The sequence below is a fragment of the Pristis pectinata genome, chromosome 2 (genome assembly GCF_009764475.1).
Source record: "Pristis pectinata isolate sPriPec2 chromosome 2, sPriPec2.1.pri, whole genome shotgun sequence".
In the NCBI taxonomy this organism is placed as follows: domain Eukaryota; kingdom Metazoa; phylum Chordata; class Chondrichthyes; order Rhinopristiformes; family Pristidae; genus Pristis; species Pristis pectinata.
The window spans coordinates 70,255,461-70,272,073 of record NC_067406.1 but is presented as its reverse complement, the minus strand read 5'-3'; the positions used below and the strand labels follow the sequence as shown (position 1 = coordinate 70,272,073).

General features: G+C 39.7%; 1 protein-coding gene across 1 annotated transcript; it reads left to right on the top strand.

Moving 5' to 3' along the window:
• Positions 1-231: 231 nt before the first annotated feature.
• On the top strand, positions 232-16,266 carry dthd1 (death domain containing 1). The gene is given in 9 exon segments (XM_052040386.1): positions 232-641; positions 2,927-3,257; positions 3,392-3,571; positions 6,158-6,407; positions 6,738-6,897; positions 7,913-8,202; positions 10,536-10,780; positions 13,583-13,631; positions 15,968-16,266. Coding segments are annotated over 9 exon segments (2,214 nt in total).
• The last annotated feature ends 347 nt before the right edge of the window (positions 16,267-16,613 follow it).

Here is a 16,613-nt window from a genome sequence, read left to right as displayed (position 1 = left end):
AAAAGTGTAGAAAACAGTCTGCATAAAGTCTACTACCAAGCAGAAGAAGACATACAGATACCTTGTGCCTCAGATCAAAGTCTGGGACTGTCCAACACAGAACATTATAAGCACAATGAACATTCAGAAGGCAAAAGCAGGGAGGAGAAAGGTAGTTTTCAAATGTCATGCTGTGATTCCAGAAATAATCAGCCAAACTCTAAGCATGAGCAGCAAAGCTCGACAACAGAAATGGGGAGCAGTCAACAAGACTCCATTTGTTGCAATATTCAGTTCCTCAGAGGTGAAGGGCCAGGGGAAGAAGCCACTGCAGTAACCAAAGGAGAATGTTTACTGGTATCCAATGCTTGCTCTGCTGGGCAAAAGGGACCAATGAAACAGCCTGCAATTCAGATATCAGATGAAATAAAGGATCAGCACAGAATAATAAAGAAGATGGATTGTAGCACTGAAGTCAAGGACACTGACAAAACTTTAAGGTCTGGGTCAGTTGATAATCAAGATGGAAACACAGAAGTTTATCTCCATTCCACATTGGAAACTGGTGGAGCCATTGAAAAGAAAATAAACAAATCACATGATAAAAATGAGGTGACTGAACTTGTGAAAACTGAAGACACCGGAGGCTGGTCCCAAAGAGAGTAAGCATCATTCAGTCCAGTTCAATTTCATTTCTTTGGCACTGTTAAAGTGAACGAAAATAATTGTGGATATTAAAGTTGCTCCCATATCCTTTGGCTTGCCTATTTTCCAGTAAATATCAGCATGAAATTCAAGTTTACCTTAGACTTAGGAGAAAAATAATTCACCGTCAAAAGCTTGAGGCATATGTGCTCTTCAGAATAATTATTTTTCACCCTTACATTTTAATCATACATTTCTAAATTACAAAAGCCATCAAAACCCTTTTGACTCATAGTCCAATTTCCACTTTGTAGATGACTTTTCTGTATCTGCAAGGCAAGCTCTGACTCCCACAGCCCACACTGGATGCCAGGGATGCACTGGACTTCTGTCTGCATAGAATTGTTGAGGGCATAAATTCAGAAATAGTGTTGAATGACATTACTTTCATGCTTAAATATGTTTCTTACAAATGTCCCAGAAATCCTGATAGACAGAAAAGATGACCAATCTGAGATCATCAATAATAGGCAGCCCCACCCACCAGAAACACCAAAGTAATTTGGTTTTAACACATCTGTTTAGGCACTGTTGTAATCTGGATTAGATCTGAAATATCATCACAGGTGTCACCTTTCTGTTAAAAATTGGAGTAGAAAAACACGATGATGCTGGAGGAACTCAGCAGGCCAGGCAGCATCCGTGGAGAAAAGTGGGCGGTCAACCTTTCAGATCAGGACCCTTCTTCAGGACTGAAGATAGGAAAGGGGGAAGCCCAATATATAGGAGGGAAAGACAGAGCAGTGATAGGTGGACAGAAGTGGGGAGGCGGGGTGGGCACATGGTGGTGATAGGTAGATGCAGGTAAGGGATAGTGATAGGCAGGTGTGGGGAAGGAGAGGAGAGCAGACCCACCGGGGGATGGGTCAAAGGTAAGGATAGAGAGGGGGGAAAAAGGTAGATAAAAAGAGGCTAGGAAAGGGAAGAAGAGAAGAAGTATGAGGGTGGGGGGGGGGGGTGGCATTTGGGGAAGGGGGTGGGGATTGCCCGAAGTGAATTGGAGTAGGTTGGTTTACCATGATGCTGCCTGGATTAGAGGGCATGAGCTATAAGGAGAGGTTGGACAAACTAAGGTTGTTTTCTCTGGAGCAGTGGAGGCTGAGGGGAGACCTGCTAAAGGTTTGTAAGATTATGAGAGGCAAAGGTAAAATAGACAGCCAATACCTTTTCTGCAGGGTTGAACTGTCTACTGCTAGAGGGGAGGCATTTAAGTTGAGGGGGGGTAAGTTCAAAGGAGATGGGTGGGGCGTTTTTTACTCAGAGAGTAGTGGGTGATTGGAATGTGTTGCCAGGGGTGGTAATGGAGGCAAATATGATTGAGGTGGTTAAAAGGCTTTCAATTAGGCACATGCATGTGCAGAGAATGGAGGGATATAGACATTGTGTAGGCAGAAAGGACTAGTTTCGTTAGGCGTTTAATTACTAATTTAATTAGTTTGGCACAACATAATGGGCTGAAGGGCCTGTCCTGTGCTGTACTGTTCTATGTTCTATGTTCTGCCATTTAAGGCAGAAGATCATAAAGACATATCCTTCTTCATAACCATGCACAAAATCTAGGCTGTCACTTCTGTGCTAAGGGAATGCTCTAGATTGTCTTTCAGATACAATGTTAAAGCAAAACCCCATGTGACCTTTTAGATCAAAAGATCCATGGCACTATTTTGCAGCAGTACAGAGTCCTGTACGATATTTGTCTCTCGACTAACATTATTAAATCTAAACAAAATAGATGGTCAATATCAGATTGTTGTTTTTGGAAGCTTGGTCTCCTAAAACTGGCTTCCATGTTTTCCATATTATAATAGTGACAACATTTAAAAAGTACATCAGTGAAGTTAAGAAAGGCATCCTACAAATGGAAGTATTTGTATCCTACAGCTAGTCCCTTCTACTGAAATAAAAATAGAAAATGATAGGGATACTCAACAAGTCAGACAGTATCTGTGGAGAAAGAAACAGAGTTAACATTCTGGTCATTGACCCTTCAACGGAACTTGATATTTGAATTTGTTTCAAACAATCATACCAAACAAGTGACTCCTGGACAAGCTTCTCATACAATGTAGAATGTGGAAGAATTGAATGTATATTTGCAGCTACACACAGCCCTAAATTAGAACTAGTGGACTCAAGGTGGGGAGGAAGATGTGTGAGGGGAGAAGATGAAAAATAATATATATCATTTTAGACAATTGCTCAATGTATTATAATAAGTTTTCCTTTCTGTTTTTATCTTAAGACTTCTTGCAGAGTTGAAAAGTGAAGATGAACCTCAAATTGGCTGTTATATCACTGCACCATTTATCATAGCCCAGAGGCTGTTGTGTAAAATAATCAATGATAAGAGCTCAATGGTTGTAGGTGATGATGAAGAATTGGTGAGCAACGTGATCAGCATTCAGTGTACTGACTCCAGGATAAAGATTCCATTTCCTTTAAAGATTGCAATACCATTCACTGCTCGATATCGGGGGAATTATCGTGACATTATGGTAAAGGCATCAGATGCAAGACCCCATTCAAGTTATTTGACTCCTTTCTCCTTAGAGGGAGTGTACAATGGACACAAGGTTGGTAAACACTTGACAGTGCAAATATCAGAGAGATATTTAGTTTTCTGTGTACAGAACACTCACAAAATAACAACATTTTAAAATTAAAATTAAATTGTATTTCTCCTATGTGTCTTATTTTTGTTTTCCAGAAATCCTGTGCAAATGTTAAGATCTATAAACTTGGCATCTTTTCAGTTATGTCCTGCTTAAGAAAAGAGACATTTACCATACCACGAAAAGGTTTAACCTTGAAGCTCAGCATGGATTCAAGAATTACACTGAACTACCTCCCTGGATCCTTCAGTACCTCAGTGGTAGTTCAATCAAAGGTAGGGGATAATTGACCAAAAATATTTTTTTCTGTCCAGTTTTTAGAAAGGATTTTAGCCCATTGCTGACCCTTCATTTAGAAGTAAACATAATCATAGAACATAGAACAGAACAGCACAGGAACAGGACCTTCGGCCCACAATGTCTGTGCCGAACATGATGCCAAATTAAACTAATTCTCTTCTATGATCCATATCCCTCCATTCCCTGCATATTCATGTGTCTATCTAACAGCCTCTTAAGTGCCACCATAATAATTACAGTTTCTGCTTCCACACTCCGCCTGGCAGCCCATTCCAGGCACCTGCCACTCTCTGTGTAAAAAAATTTGCCCCACACATCTTTAAACTTTCCCCTCTCACTTAAATGCATGTCCTCTAGTACTTGACATTTCTACCCAAGGATAAAGATTCAGACTTCTATGCTATCTATGCCTCTCGTAATCTTGTAAACTTCTATCAGGTCTCCCCTTAGCCTCCGATGCTCCAGAGAACATAACCCAGGTTTGTCCAACTTCTCCGTATAGCTCATGCCCTCTAATCCAGGCAGCATCCTGGTAACTCTTGGTAAATGCTAAACTCTTGGTAAACTCTTGGTAAACGCTAAACTCTTGGTAAACTCTTGGTAAACATCCTAGTAAACACTAATTATCTTCTGCACCCTTTCCAAGGCCTCTACATCCTTCCTGCAATAGGGCAACCAGAATAGCACACAGTGATCGAAGTGCAGCCCAACCAAATTTTTATATAGCTGCAACATAATTGGAATTTTAAAGCTTTTCTCATAATATGGGTAGTTTGGTAAGTTTGCCTTTCTCTGTATTTTCACAAAATCTAGTCAGGCAGTCATATACTGTATTTTCTAGGGGTTGTTTTGAAGTGAATGGGGCCAAAACTGTGATCTTTGCAACAAAAGACATCCTTAACTGTAGCAGGAGGGCACAGGAAGGGGTGGAACATTGATAGGGCATACTTGATCCAGGATTTAAAAGGGGAATGTGTGTGTGTTGATGCACATTCTCCTTTAGATACAGCTTACTGTATAGCGGGAGTTCCCACCTCCCTGACCACAGACGGTCCTGGCATTCCTACTGAGCACACACTTCTGGATTGCAGCCCTGCACCACCAAAGATCAGAAACAAAAAGTGATGCAAAAATGTGTATTAACATATGAGGAGCGTTTGATACCTCTGGGTCTTTACTCAATGGAGTTCAGAAGGATGAGGTGGGATCTCACTGAAACCTACTTGATACTGTAAGGCCTGGATAGAGTGGATGTGGAGAGGATGTTTCCATTAGTAGGAGGTTCTAGGATCTGAGGGCACAGCCTCAGAATAAAGGGACATCCCTTTAAAACAGAGATGAGGAGCAATTTCTTCAGCCAGAGGATGGTGAATTTGTGGAATTTGTTGCCACAGAGGGCTGTGGAGGCCAAGTCATCGGATATACAGTATTTAAGGCAGGTTCTTGATTGGTACAGGGGTTAAGGGTTATGGGGAGAATGTGGGACAATGGGGTTGAAAGAATCAGCCATGATTGAATGGCGGAGCAAACTCGATGGGCCTAATGGCCTAAGTCTGCTCCTATATCTTATGGTCTTATGGTATTGCATGTAGAATTTTAACAAAAACTTTCTGTAAATTTGAGTGGATTATAAAGTGACTATATAATCCACTTGATAAATTCTCTGAGGATTAAGAGGGTCAATCACCCTTACAATACCTTGTGATATTAAGATGGAGCTGGTTGGATCATGCAGACACTCACCACTAGTGCTGGAGAGGTGCAGTCAAGGTAAATTTGTAATTATCTTGTGAGGTCCAGAGGAACAGGTGATATCTAAACTTCACAGAAATAATTGTGATGTTGCACTTACTTTCGTTTTAGTGGCTGGGATGACCTGATATTGGAACTAATCAGAAACATCAAATTGCAACCATATACAGGTCCTCCCCAACTTACAAACGACCAACTTATGTACAACCTGTACATACAAATGAGCATTTGGGAGACCAGTGGGATGGATTTGCCAGCTGCTGTGGGGCTACAGGCACCTTCTGCCGTGTGAGAACTCGGTTCACGGCCACATTTCCGACTTGCGAACTGTCCAGGTTGCAAACAGTTCACAGAAACAGAACCCTGACATAACCTGGGAAAGGCCTGTATCTTAATTACCTTCTTAGCAGTGTTTCCAATGCAGTGGTTTAAATGCCCATTTAAATGAGCAGACACCACAAGTTTTTAAGCAATACGATTCACGTATAAAATTTAATAAGGTGGTATTGTCCTGGGGATTTCCTTAATCTATGATCAAATCTTTTTTATTCCTCTCCTCCAGGGATTTTGTGATTCACTGGCTGTGTTGCAGTGAGCAATTAGGAGAACTTCTCTGGATATTATTAGCAGATAAATTGATTGGGGCTCTAACCATGGAAATCTGGCCTAATGGATATTCATCCATATTTTGCAGATGACTTTACCTACTGTCAAAATTGATCTGAACCTGTCCTCGCCAACTTCAAAAATAATGAGGGTTGAAAATGTACTAGATTATTTACTTCTGCACTCCCTCTTTATTCTTGTAGGTTCAGCCAATTGATTCAACATTGTTGAACGTAATGAAATCAAGACAAGATATATTTCATCCCATAATCTCCACCAGCCCTCTTGTCCATATCAAACATCCATCTACTCAGCAGTTTCGGAAATCAATTACCATCACTCTGCCCTGTCCGCCAAACTCAGATAAGAAGAGATTAGGGGATGAAATCGACCATCCTCGACCAACTGCTGCAGTACAGAGAAGTAGCAGTCATCGCTTTCGGTAAATTAAGGGTTTTACTGTTATGTCCTGGCATAAACAGCCAGCAAATCTTTCCACATACTCAGACGTGTAGCTGTGAAGGACACCTGAAAAATAAGAATTTGATTAAATCAGTCTATTGTTACAAAATAATATTAACAAATATGAAACGAGGAATAAGTTAAAAATAAAAATGCTGGAAGTACTTAGTAGTATCTGTGGAGAGAGAAAGACTAAGGTAATATTTCAGGTCAATGCTGTTTCAGCAGAACATTGTTTCATTTTGTCTAATAAAATACATTTGATATCCCCTGCAGCCTTCTTTATATATTTACATTATCCCTTCACAATTTTTAGGTCAGTGAGTGCACCTGTAAGAAAACCTGGAGAAGTAACCAATGAATCATTAAAACTGTTCGGATTTAAATCAAAGGATGAAGAATGGGTGATGATGGACAATGTAACTGTGAAAGATATGCAAAATGGGCTGGTTGCAATTGAATTAACTGAACACGTGGAGAGGTATGTAATTGTTCTTAGTTCATTGTGATCTTAGAAATGCACAATATTTTTAAACAATGTTCTATTAAAAATGTAATATTGGAAATGCGTAGCAGGATAAATGAGATTTACAATTTCAGACGCGGCCTAAGATCAAAATATTCAGTGAAAGTACCAGCAACGATATTCATTTGCTTCTTTTTCATCTGAATGCAAGTTAACCAATTGCTATCTCTGCCAATTTTTAATTGGGCTGAATTGAATTGATTGACAGCTATTGGTTCCACAGGGATCATCTGGCTATCAACCACTCTGTCCTCAGTACCTCTCAGAGTTCTGCCACATGCTCGGCCAATCACAGATGGCCGTGTCGAGATGGCGGCCTGATGCTGGTGCAACTGACCTCCTGCTCCACTGCTGGACTCAGCATTGAGTCCAATGGTAAAGTGTTGACCTGCTGAGGAGAGGGGGCAGAGCCACTGCTCAGCTTTATACCAGGGCTAGTTGGGGTAAGAATGGGTCCCCTAACCCTCTGATTGAAGGAAAATGCAGTTAAGTGTTTGATTTCTTTAAATTGTTCTTCATGTTTGTAATCATTTGTTCAAATGCTAAGGTGTTTTTAATTAAATTCACTTTTAATATTTTTATTACTTAAATCTATTTGTTTAGCATTTGAATGTCTCTATCAGAGATATTTAAAAGTGAACTGTTAGAAAGAAAACTATTTAAAAATCCTTTAAAAATGCCTTTACCAGTTTCCCGAGGCCTAATCATTTTCTTGGAGCCAGCTCTGCCTCTTTGAATGCCGCTTGGATATAGTGGGGGTAGAGGGTTCCCTCTCTATTGGGAGAAAATAAGTCTGGATAGGGAAACTGGGCAGAGAGCTGGGGGGAGCAGGATTCATCTTAGTTTAGATTGTACACATTGTTTTTCAGATGTTGCTCACTGTGACATAAAAAAAGGACCAGGGTGCATGGAACAACGTATTTTTTGCTATAATATTATATTATCTGCAATTCTCTTCTTCCTTGAACAGATTTATTGTCCTTCGCTTGTCACCCTCAGTGGATAGTAGCTATTTAATTTCTTTTGTACACAAACTTGAAGAAGCGATCCAGTTCACTATGGTTAATGTTATTACCTACCACAAAAGAGACAACTTCCACCATTTTGTTGTGCTGATGGTTCCTTCCAAAGAATTACAGTGGGAATTGGTTAAGCTACGTGAAGAGGGATTCAGAGGCCCACCAGAGCCATCCGAAGAGTTTCCAATGAGAGAGGGCGAGCAGCTGATTCTCAAATTTTGTGGCAACATTAAATCATTGGGTGAGTTAGTAATCGTACTACCTTTGAGTGCCAGGTTTTCCAGATGCAGAATATTTATTTGAACTTTGTATTCATTCCAATTTGCACCCCAAAATACTTGAAAGCACCATCTCACTTTCAGAGCAGTTTCACAGAGACCACAGCCTTCTGGAGAATCTTCCATTCTCTATATGTACAAGCCAGTGAAAAACATATCTTGTAAGTTAATTTGATGGTGATGATCACTTCTATCTTAAGATACAATAGGGTCTGTCAAGATCAAAGAGGAGAAAAAACTGAGTAACTTTTTTTGATTACAGAACCTTTGTTATTTTCTTTTTGTTTCAAATTAATACATGACTGTTTTAATCAAGTATCCAGCAAAGTCTTTCAGTCCTCTGAGTTTTTATAAAGGTAATCATTATTCCTTTACCCTCTTTTGGAGATAAAAGTGAATTCTATTTTGGATATTTGCTAAATGATTGAAAATGGTGATTTATGCAATAACATATTGGATCTTGTTTTCAGATCATTTCAACATGGAATGTGTAATAACTTACCAAGAATAACAGCAACTTTGAGAAACATTATCTCTGATTTTCTCTGTTTATAGGTGATGAAATCTTCATTTCCCAATGTTCTGCCACATCCATATCTTCATCTAAGACAATAGCTGAGGATTGAGGATATTTGATTCCACTTTGATTTTGTGGGTTCAGTGGTTACCGATGAGGGCAGTTTAGGAACTGTAGACTCTCATAGATGGGCCAGGAGGTGCCAGATGGGGTGGGCAGGTGGGTAGTTTGTGAGGAGGTGTGTTCCTTCCACTGTTTACAAAGGCAGCCAGGAACTGGGAGTCAGCAGTGTAGGCCTGGGCGTGGCCAAGTGTTTTAATATTATCAGATCCAAATCCATTTTAATGGCATCTCTTGTACCATAATTTTCTTACTTACTTGATGCTATTAGCTTTATCATGCATTTATTTTATATCTATACTATTTTCCCTACTCCTTTATTCTTAGAATGCTCATTCTTGTATTCTTCCACTTCTGTGTAAGGTTTGTTTATTAAATGATACTGATTGTAAGTACCTTGAATGCCATGGTTACATTGTACTGGAAGTACTCAGTTAGCTCTCAGCATTATGTATTCATATTATAATTCATTAAAAGGTGATGATATGTGGAACTTGTCCTGAATTTATCGATCTACATCATTTAGAACAAAATCTGGGCCTTCTCACCCAGATGGATGAACTACCTGTCTGCCTCTTTCCTGTTGCAAGTGAGGCCAGTTGGAAGTTTGGGGCCATGTGGCTTTTTCAAACTATCTGAAATGCATTCAATAAATCTGATCAGTTTTCTATGTGAGGTGCTTTTAATCTTCCAATCTAAGTGTTGGCTGTAATTTCACACTATCAACACATTTTTGATATGATAGATCCCTCCATAGGGGAATATAAACATTGCAGTTAAGCCATCATGGGCAAAAGCCCTCTGAAATACTTCTTTCAAAGTCTTTCATCCTACTACCTCTCTTGTCTTCAGTCACTGTGATAGAGAAATTGCTTCCGGAAATCCCACGTGACATAGAAAAACAAATGGGGTGATATTTGGTTTGTGTGGGATGTACAAATATTTAAATAAATGGTGCAAACACCTGAAAAAAACATGAGTGGTACATTGAGTACAAACGGACTCACCCCGGACATTCTCTCTTCTCCCCTCTCCCATTGGGCATATGATACAAAAGCCTGAAAGCAAGTACCACCAGGCTCAAGGACAGCTTCTATCCCACTGTTGTAAGACTATTGAATGGACCTCTTGTATGATAAGATGGACTCTTGACCTCACAGTCTACCTCGATATGGCCTTGCACCTTACTGTCTGCCTGCACTGCACTTTCTTTGTAACTGTAACACTTTATTCTGCATTTTTTAATTGATTTTCCCTTGTAATACCTCAATATACTGATGTGATGAAATGATCTGTATGCATGACATGCAAAACAAAGTTTTTCACTGTACTTCAGTACATGTGACAATAATAAACCAATTGACCGATTGACCAATTGAATTAGTGTTACACACTAAAAGATTAGACATGTCATCAAATTTTAAAAGGATGGCTTAATAATTCTATGTAAAATATTTAAAAAAATATAATCAGTAAAGCAATAATTTTTAGTTTTTCATAACAATTTGGCTGATTGGTACAAAGACATTAAATGGTTCAGTAAAATGTGATTCTCCTCAGAGGACCAAGATAGCCAAAGATCAAGTTCTTCAATTAATCACATAAGCTTTCAAACTGGCAATCATAAACTTCATGCATTTTCTTAACAACTTCATTTAGACAGTGACCAAAATACGTCTCAAGGATATCAACTGATATTCCACTCGCAGCGGAAAACCCGACTGGAGCTGCAACTGACTGAAGTGAATGAGTTTGGCAACTGCTGCTCACCTCACTACAAAGGAATGGCAGTATTTTATAAAATAACCAAAGATGAGCTGACCAAACAATGGGATAGGGAACCCCAGCCAGTGGATAACTTGGACCATACCCCTGTATGCAAGCTAACATTAACATTGCCCAAGGTAAGATACAGTAGCAGAAATATAATATTCATCATGTTAATGTTTACCATTTGGCTTATTGTTAGCTTTATCAGAAGTTAAACAGACGAACAATGCACATGGGTGCAAAGCTGGGAATATGGAAATTATTTGTGATAATGTCATCCTTTTGCCCATCTTTCTGATTTTCTACATCTGTTATCTATAATTCTCCTGTATGAAGGATGCTCTGCATAGCAAGCCTTCAATACTTGATGAAGAACAGCGTGCACAAGTATTATCTTTGTAAGCACTGTTCAAGAACTCTTACCTTGGATGACATACATTTAAACAGGAGGAAGTAAATTTGGATCTCCATTCATCAATCATGTTCACATGCAGCAAAAGATGAGGAAATTCTTGGGTTTGATGGTTGGTCTGTGCTGCATTTGGTGATGTCAGTCAGAACAGCAGCAGATTGCAAAAATTGGAAGATCACGGCTACAGTTCCTGTGGTGAAGTGACTCCGAATGGAAAACATTTGCTTGTTGAATTTGTAAGGGGACAGATGGACTTATTTATAACTTGCCCCAAACTAAAATGACAGTGTCCTGGCACTCCCACAGCAGCCTGCCAGCATTCATTCTTCAGGCTCATGTATGAGAATGGCTAGCCAGGTATGTACAAAAGACCAGAAGAACAGAAGCCAGTGACATCAATCTGTACCCCAAAAAACAGAGTATTTATCTCTTTAACTTATTGGGCTGAATTGTGTTGACCCTTTCCCCATGCCTGGAGACATGTAATCCTTACACACCCATGCTTATCTGGGGCAGATGTGGTGGCCTGACCTCACCAGTCCTCGGCACCCTGGAATTAGGTGGTGAAATCTAGATGATAACTGGGCCATCTGTGACATAGTGCAGAGATCTCATACCCTCCAACCCCCTGCCCAATGACCCTTATAGAAGGCAAATCTGATTCAACTGATTTCAACAGTTTTAAATGTCTCTGGCATTTGGAAACATTTAAAAATTTAAATCAAATTAAGTAACTAAAACACTTTATCAACACATATCAACATTTAGGAAAGTTTAAAAGTATGAACACAAAAGAAAATTAATAAGTAACTAACTCTCTCTGTTGCCTCCTAAATCTGTGATCTACAAAACCCTGCTGATATCAGGTTTTGGATCCTGCACTGGGTCTGACGACGCAGGATCCAGAAGAGAAAATGTTCCCCAGCATAACATAAAGCCCTGTGCAGCTCAGTGACAAGGGATCTGAAAGATTTGGTCCTCTGAATAGTCCAGGACTCAAAGCATGTTTGTGGAGGTTTGTGCTTATTCAGTATACTAGGCAGGATGCTGATGGGTCTGCTCAAGACCACTTGCCACAGGCAGGATGACATGGCCTATTACTTTTCCTTTTGTGAAGTGGCACTTGTTTATTAAAAAAATTGCTGCAGCACTTCAAATAGCAATTTGTTTAGTTGCAAGTACTTTGGGCATCCAGAGACAGCCTCTTCTCCTTTTGCAGGTCCTGATGCAGGGTCTTGACCTCAAATGTTGACGATTCCTTTGCCTCCACAGATGCTGCAGAGTTCGTACAACAGCTTGGTTTTTGCTCTTCTCCTTTTGTTTGGCATGAAAAGCTCTGCACTTGAATGTACAGTCTGTTGATCCATTCAATGGCCGCTCAAAGGTGCTAAGCAGAGAAATGAGGTGGCTCTGGCAACAGATCCTAATGGGAAGGCTGATGTGGTGTGTCCCATGGTTTGAAACAAGCCACAACTTCACTTGGGCCCGGAGACAAGGAAAGGGACTTTACTAGTGTTGGGTTCTTCAACATAAGGCACCTGACTTATGTTCAGCAAGCTTTGAATGTTTATGAACTGATCCTAATTCAGCAGGATGTTTATGTGTATTCAGCTTCCCTATATGAAACCCAATGTGCAATCATTTGCAGATCCTGACAAAGGTCAGGCTGTGATAGAAACTACACTTCCTACTGATGAGAGTCAACAACTCCTCAGATCTCTTTTTATGTTAAAAGTGCAAAGTAACTGAAAATTATTGTAACTGAAATGTTAAGAGAAAGGAGACAGTCAAAACTTTTCCTAAAGAGTGAGAAAACATTCTGAAAGGCTTTGGAAGGTTCTTGCAATTTTTTTAAACTGGGAAGACAGAGACTGCAAATAAAAGGCAAAACCCAAAGCAGAAGAAGCTGAAAGTGCCAGAATCAGTCTGCAGATTAGTAAAAGAGTAACTTTGCATTGGGCACCATATTTGAGTGCTGGTGCTATTAAAATGGCACTGCCTAGGGATATTGTCAATAATGTCATCCTTTGGGCCACTGAATGACATCATATCCATTAGTTTCCATTGCACTGCCTGCAACAAAGGGAAGGCTGTGTTGAGGTTGAGTTTGACTGTACCAGTGAAAAATGTGCACATTCTACAGCACATCTTTGCATCTGGCTTTCTGCTGAACTAGACCATGTAAACACTGTTAGGAGTGAGGAGGAACAATAATCTTCACAAATATGGCCATTGATCTCACAGATGGCTACAGTTATTCAGGATTTACAGGAAGAGCTTCAACTTAGCATATCTATTTTCATACAGAGAGGAAGGAAGGGCTGGCATTTATTTTGCATCTTTGTGCTTCATAGCCAATGACATATTCTTTGAGTTGTAAAACTAAGAGATTAATTATGGGTAGGAAATTGGTTTCACAAGAGGAAATTGCAGGGATTAATTTTAAAAGACTCTTTCTGTAACAATAAAGCTTCACTTTTGCTTTATTTTTACTTTTGTTATTGTTCTGCATTTTTGTTTATAGAGAGAAAAGGTTCTTAGTCGTTCAACAACAAGTGTGAGCAAATTACCAGGTAAAGAACTGAATCATTGGCTGGGAAACTGCTTGCATCTCCTCCAGCTCTGCCCATAAGCAAGAACAGTTCTGAGGAATGTTGCTGCCATTGTAAATTAAAATGAACAATGCTACCTTGTTTCATGATCACATTGCACTTAAAGTAGTGCCATGTGAGAAGTATCATGAAGGCAAATAAGATGTTTCAGCAGATTATTACCCCGAAAATCAAACTTCAAATGTACTATTCTAAACCAAATCTCCTTGTTCCTCCAGAACAAAATCCATTATATTTCCCTAATATGTTAATAGTATCTATATTTCTTCCAATACAGCATTCAAGTTTCTTTTCTTCCTCTGTTGAATCTTCCAATTCAAAATTCTTTCTTAAACCCACAAAACCCTCCAACTAAATTGACAGCTGCAATTCCCATGCTTTCCAAATATGGAGCTGAAGAATACATCAGTAGGAGGAAAAAAAAGGGAAATTATAGAGATACGGGGAAAAAAATCAAAGGGCTTATAAAGAATTTTACAGCTGTTCATATAAGCACTGTGATGTCCATCAAGCTTCTCACAACTTCAAAGTAAGGATTTAGATTTTTTTGGTTATTGCCTAACTTTCACTTTAAAATGGAGAAACTCAAATGTTGTATTCTGTCATTATTCAAAACTAAAACAGTGAGATTTATAAACCAATACCTATTCCAACAAATAATTTAGACGTAGTACAGATGTAAATATTCTGCACTATATTCAGTATTAAATGGTACAGTTAATCCCAAACTTCCTTGTGCTTTCCTAGAAGGGGACCTTGTGCTAATTACATGTTACAATACTTCTTCATGCACCAGTGAAGTTATTCTAATTCTCAGTAACAGTCTTTTGTTGTTTATATTTTCATTTTTTATTCATAATGACCTAGAAGGAGGCCATTTGGCCCATTGGGTCAATGCTGGTTCTCAGGGCATTCCCATCATGGAACATAGAACAGTGCAGCACAGGAACAGGCTCTTCAGCCCACGATATCTAAGTCAACCATGATGCCAATTTAAACTGCACACCTACCTGCGCATGGTCTATGTCCCTCAATTCCCTGCCTGTTCACGAGCCTGTCCAAATTTCTCCTAAACTTTGCCATCTGATTTGCTTCCACCACCTCTCTCTGGCAGTGCTCTCCAGGCACCTACCACTCAGTGCAAAAAACCTGCCACATAAATCTCCTTTAAACTTTCCCCCTCTCACCCCAAGGCTATGTCCTCCAGTATTTAACATTTCCGGGAAAAAGATCCTGACTATCCACCCTGTCTATGCCTCCCACAATTCTACATACCTTAAACAGGTCGCCACCAGCCCCCCCCCCCCCCCCCCCCCCCAGGTCACTCCCTAATTTATTTCCCTGTAACCAATTCTCTCTCATATACCCATCGACTTGCTGTTCTCCTGCTACCCACCTACAAATGGGGCAATTTACAGAAGCTAATTAACCTACCAACCAGCATGTCTTTGGCATGTGGGAAAAAAATAGGGGCACTCAGAAGAAACCCACGCAGTCACTTGGTGAACATGTGATCTCCACACAGACAGCATCCAAGGCTGGGATTGAACCCATGTCCCTGGAGTTTTGAGGCAGCAGTGCTAATTGCTGTATAGCTGTGCCACCCATAAGAAGTGGTATTCGAATCCATATCCCTACAGAGGGGTTAGAAGGAACTAACCTGAGTGGAACACAGAAATGCAAAATGCTTGACACTGATTATCAGTTAAAACATTTCCTATAATTGAACCGGGTATAGATTGGGGACAAAGCACTGCCATAAGCATCTGACATTATTATTCCATAACAGTAACAGAATTTTATATTAGATACTGCAATGTTTGGGTAGAAATGATGTATGTTTCAGGACATATTGCAGCAAGATGTTAGTCCCTTATACGTAATGAAAGAGCTTGCATTCAGTAGTATGCTCCATTCAATTTCTTCCCAGCTGCTTGGAGCACTGGCAGCCGTTAGAGAAATTCAAAGAATTGCAGATACTGGAAATCTGAAATAAAAATGGAAAATGCTGGAAGCACTCAGCAGGTCAGGCAGCTGCTTTGGAAAGGAAACAGAGTTCCCATTTCAGGCTGACCTGCTAAATGTCACCAGCATTTTCTGTTCATATTTCTAAAGAAATTAATCTGATTCATTCCATTTCTCTGCACTTTGAATGGCAATGAGAATAGCTACCAGTATTCTAGAAGGTTCATAAGATTTAGGAGTATCGGGAAAAAGGATGATTAATCACATAAGCTCTAGATAGACATGTATGTGTTTCCAGTTTCTAATGGAATCAAATGTTTGTGTGACCATAGAAACATCGTCTGAGGACCTACTTTATTGGGTAGCCTCAGAAATTTCTGAAGAAGATGCCACGTTGCTTGTGACATCTCTGCGAATCCGTCGCAGCGCCGTCCAGTTGGTCAGGCTGACCAACCCTGATGACTTAACAGACCAGATTTACAAACTGCTCAACATGTGGAAGAAGAATATGCCAACTTCAGTAGATAAAATTCAAATCCTTTCCCGACATTTGAAGAAATGTGGAAGAGAAGACTTAGCAGAAGAGTTACGGTCAAAATATAGTCAAGGAGGCCCAGTAAAACCTTTATAAAGTAAATCTACTGCCTGCACCCTCCAGTATGGAGTGTTAACAGCCAGGATTTTGATTTTCCATCCATTAAAATTAAAACGGAACTGAATGAGAGGGATTTCCTGGTGGGTAAATCTATGTGCTGAATACATAGTCAGAAAACAGATACTACTGAGTTAGTACACCTGGCATAAGTGATACAAAGAAGGTAACAAAGCTTTTGGTGAAATCCAGAGAGGGCAATTTATCAAAGAAAATATTTGTAATTAAATTAACTTGTTTATTGTCTCAAAATTCTTTATCTTGTGCCCTCTTTCACTGTGTGTCATATGTAATACTGAGTGCAGCTGTGTATAGTAACTTTGTGG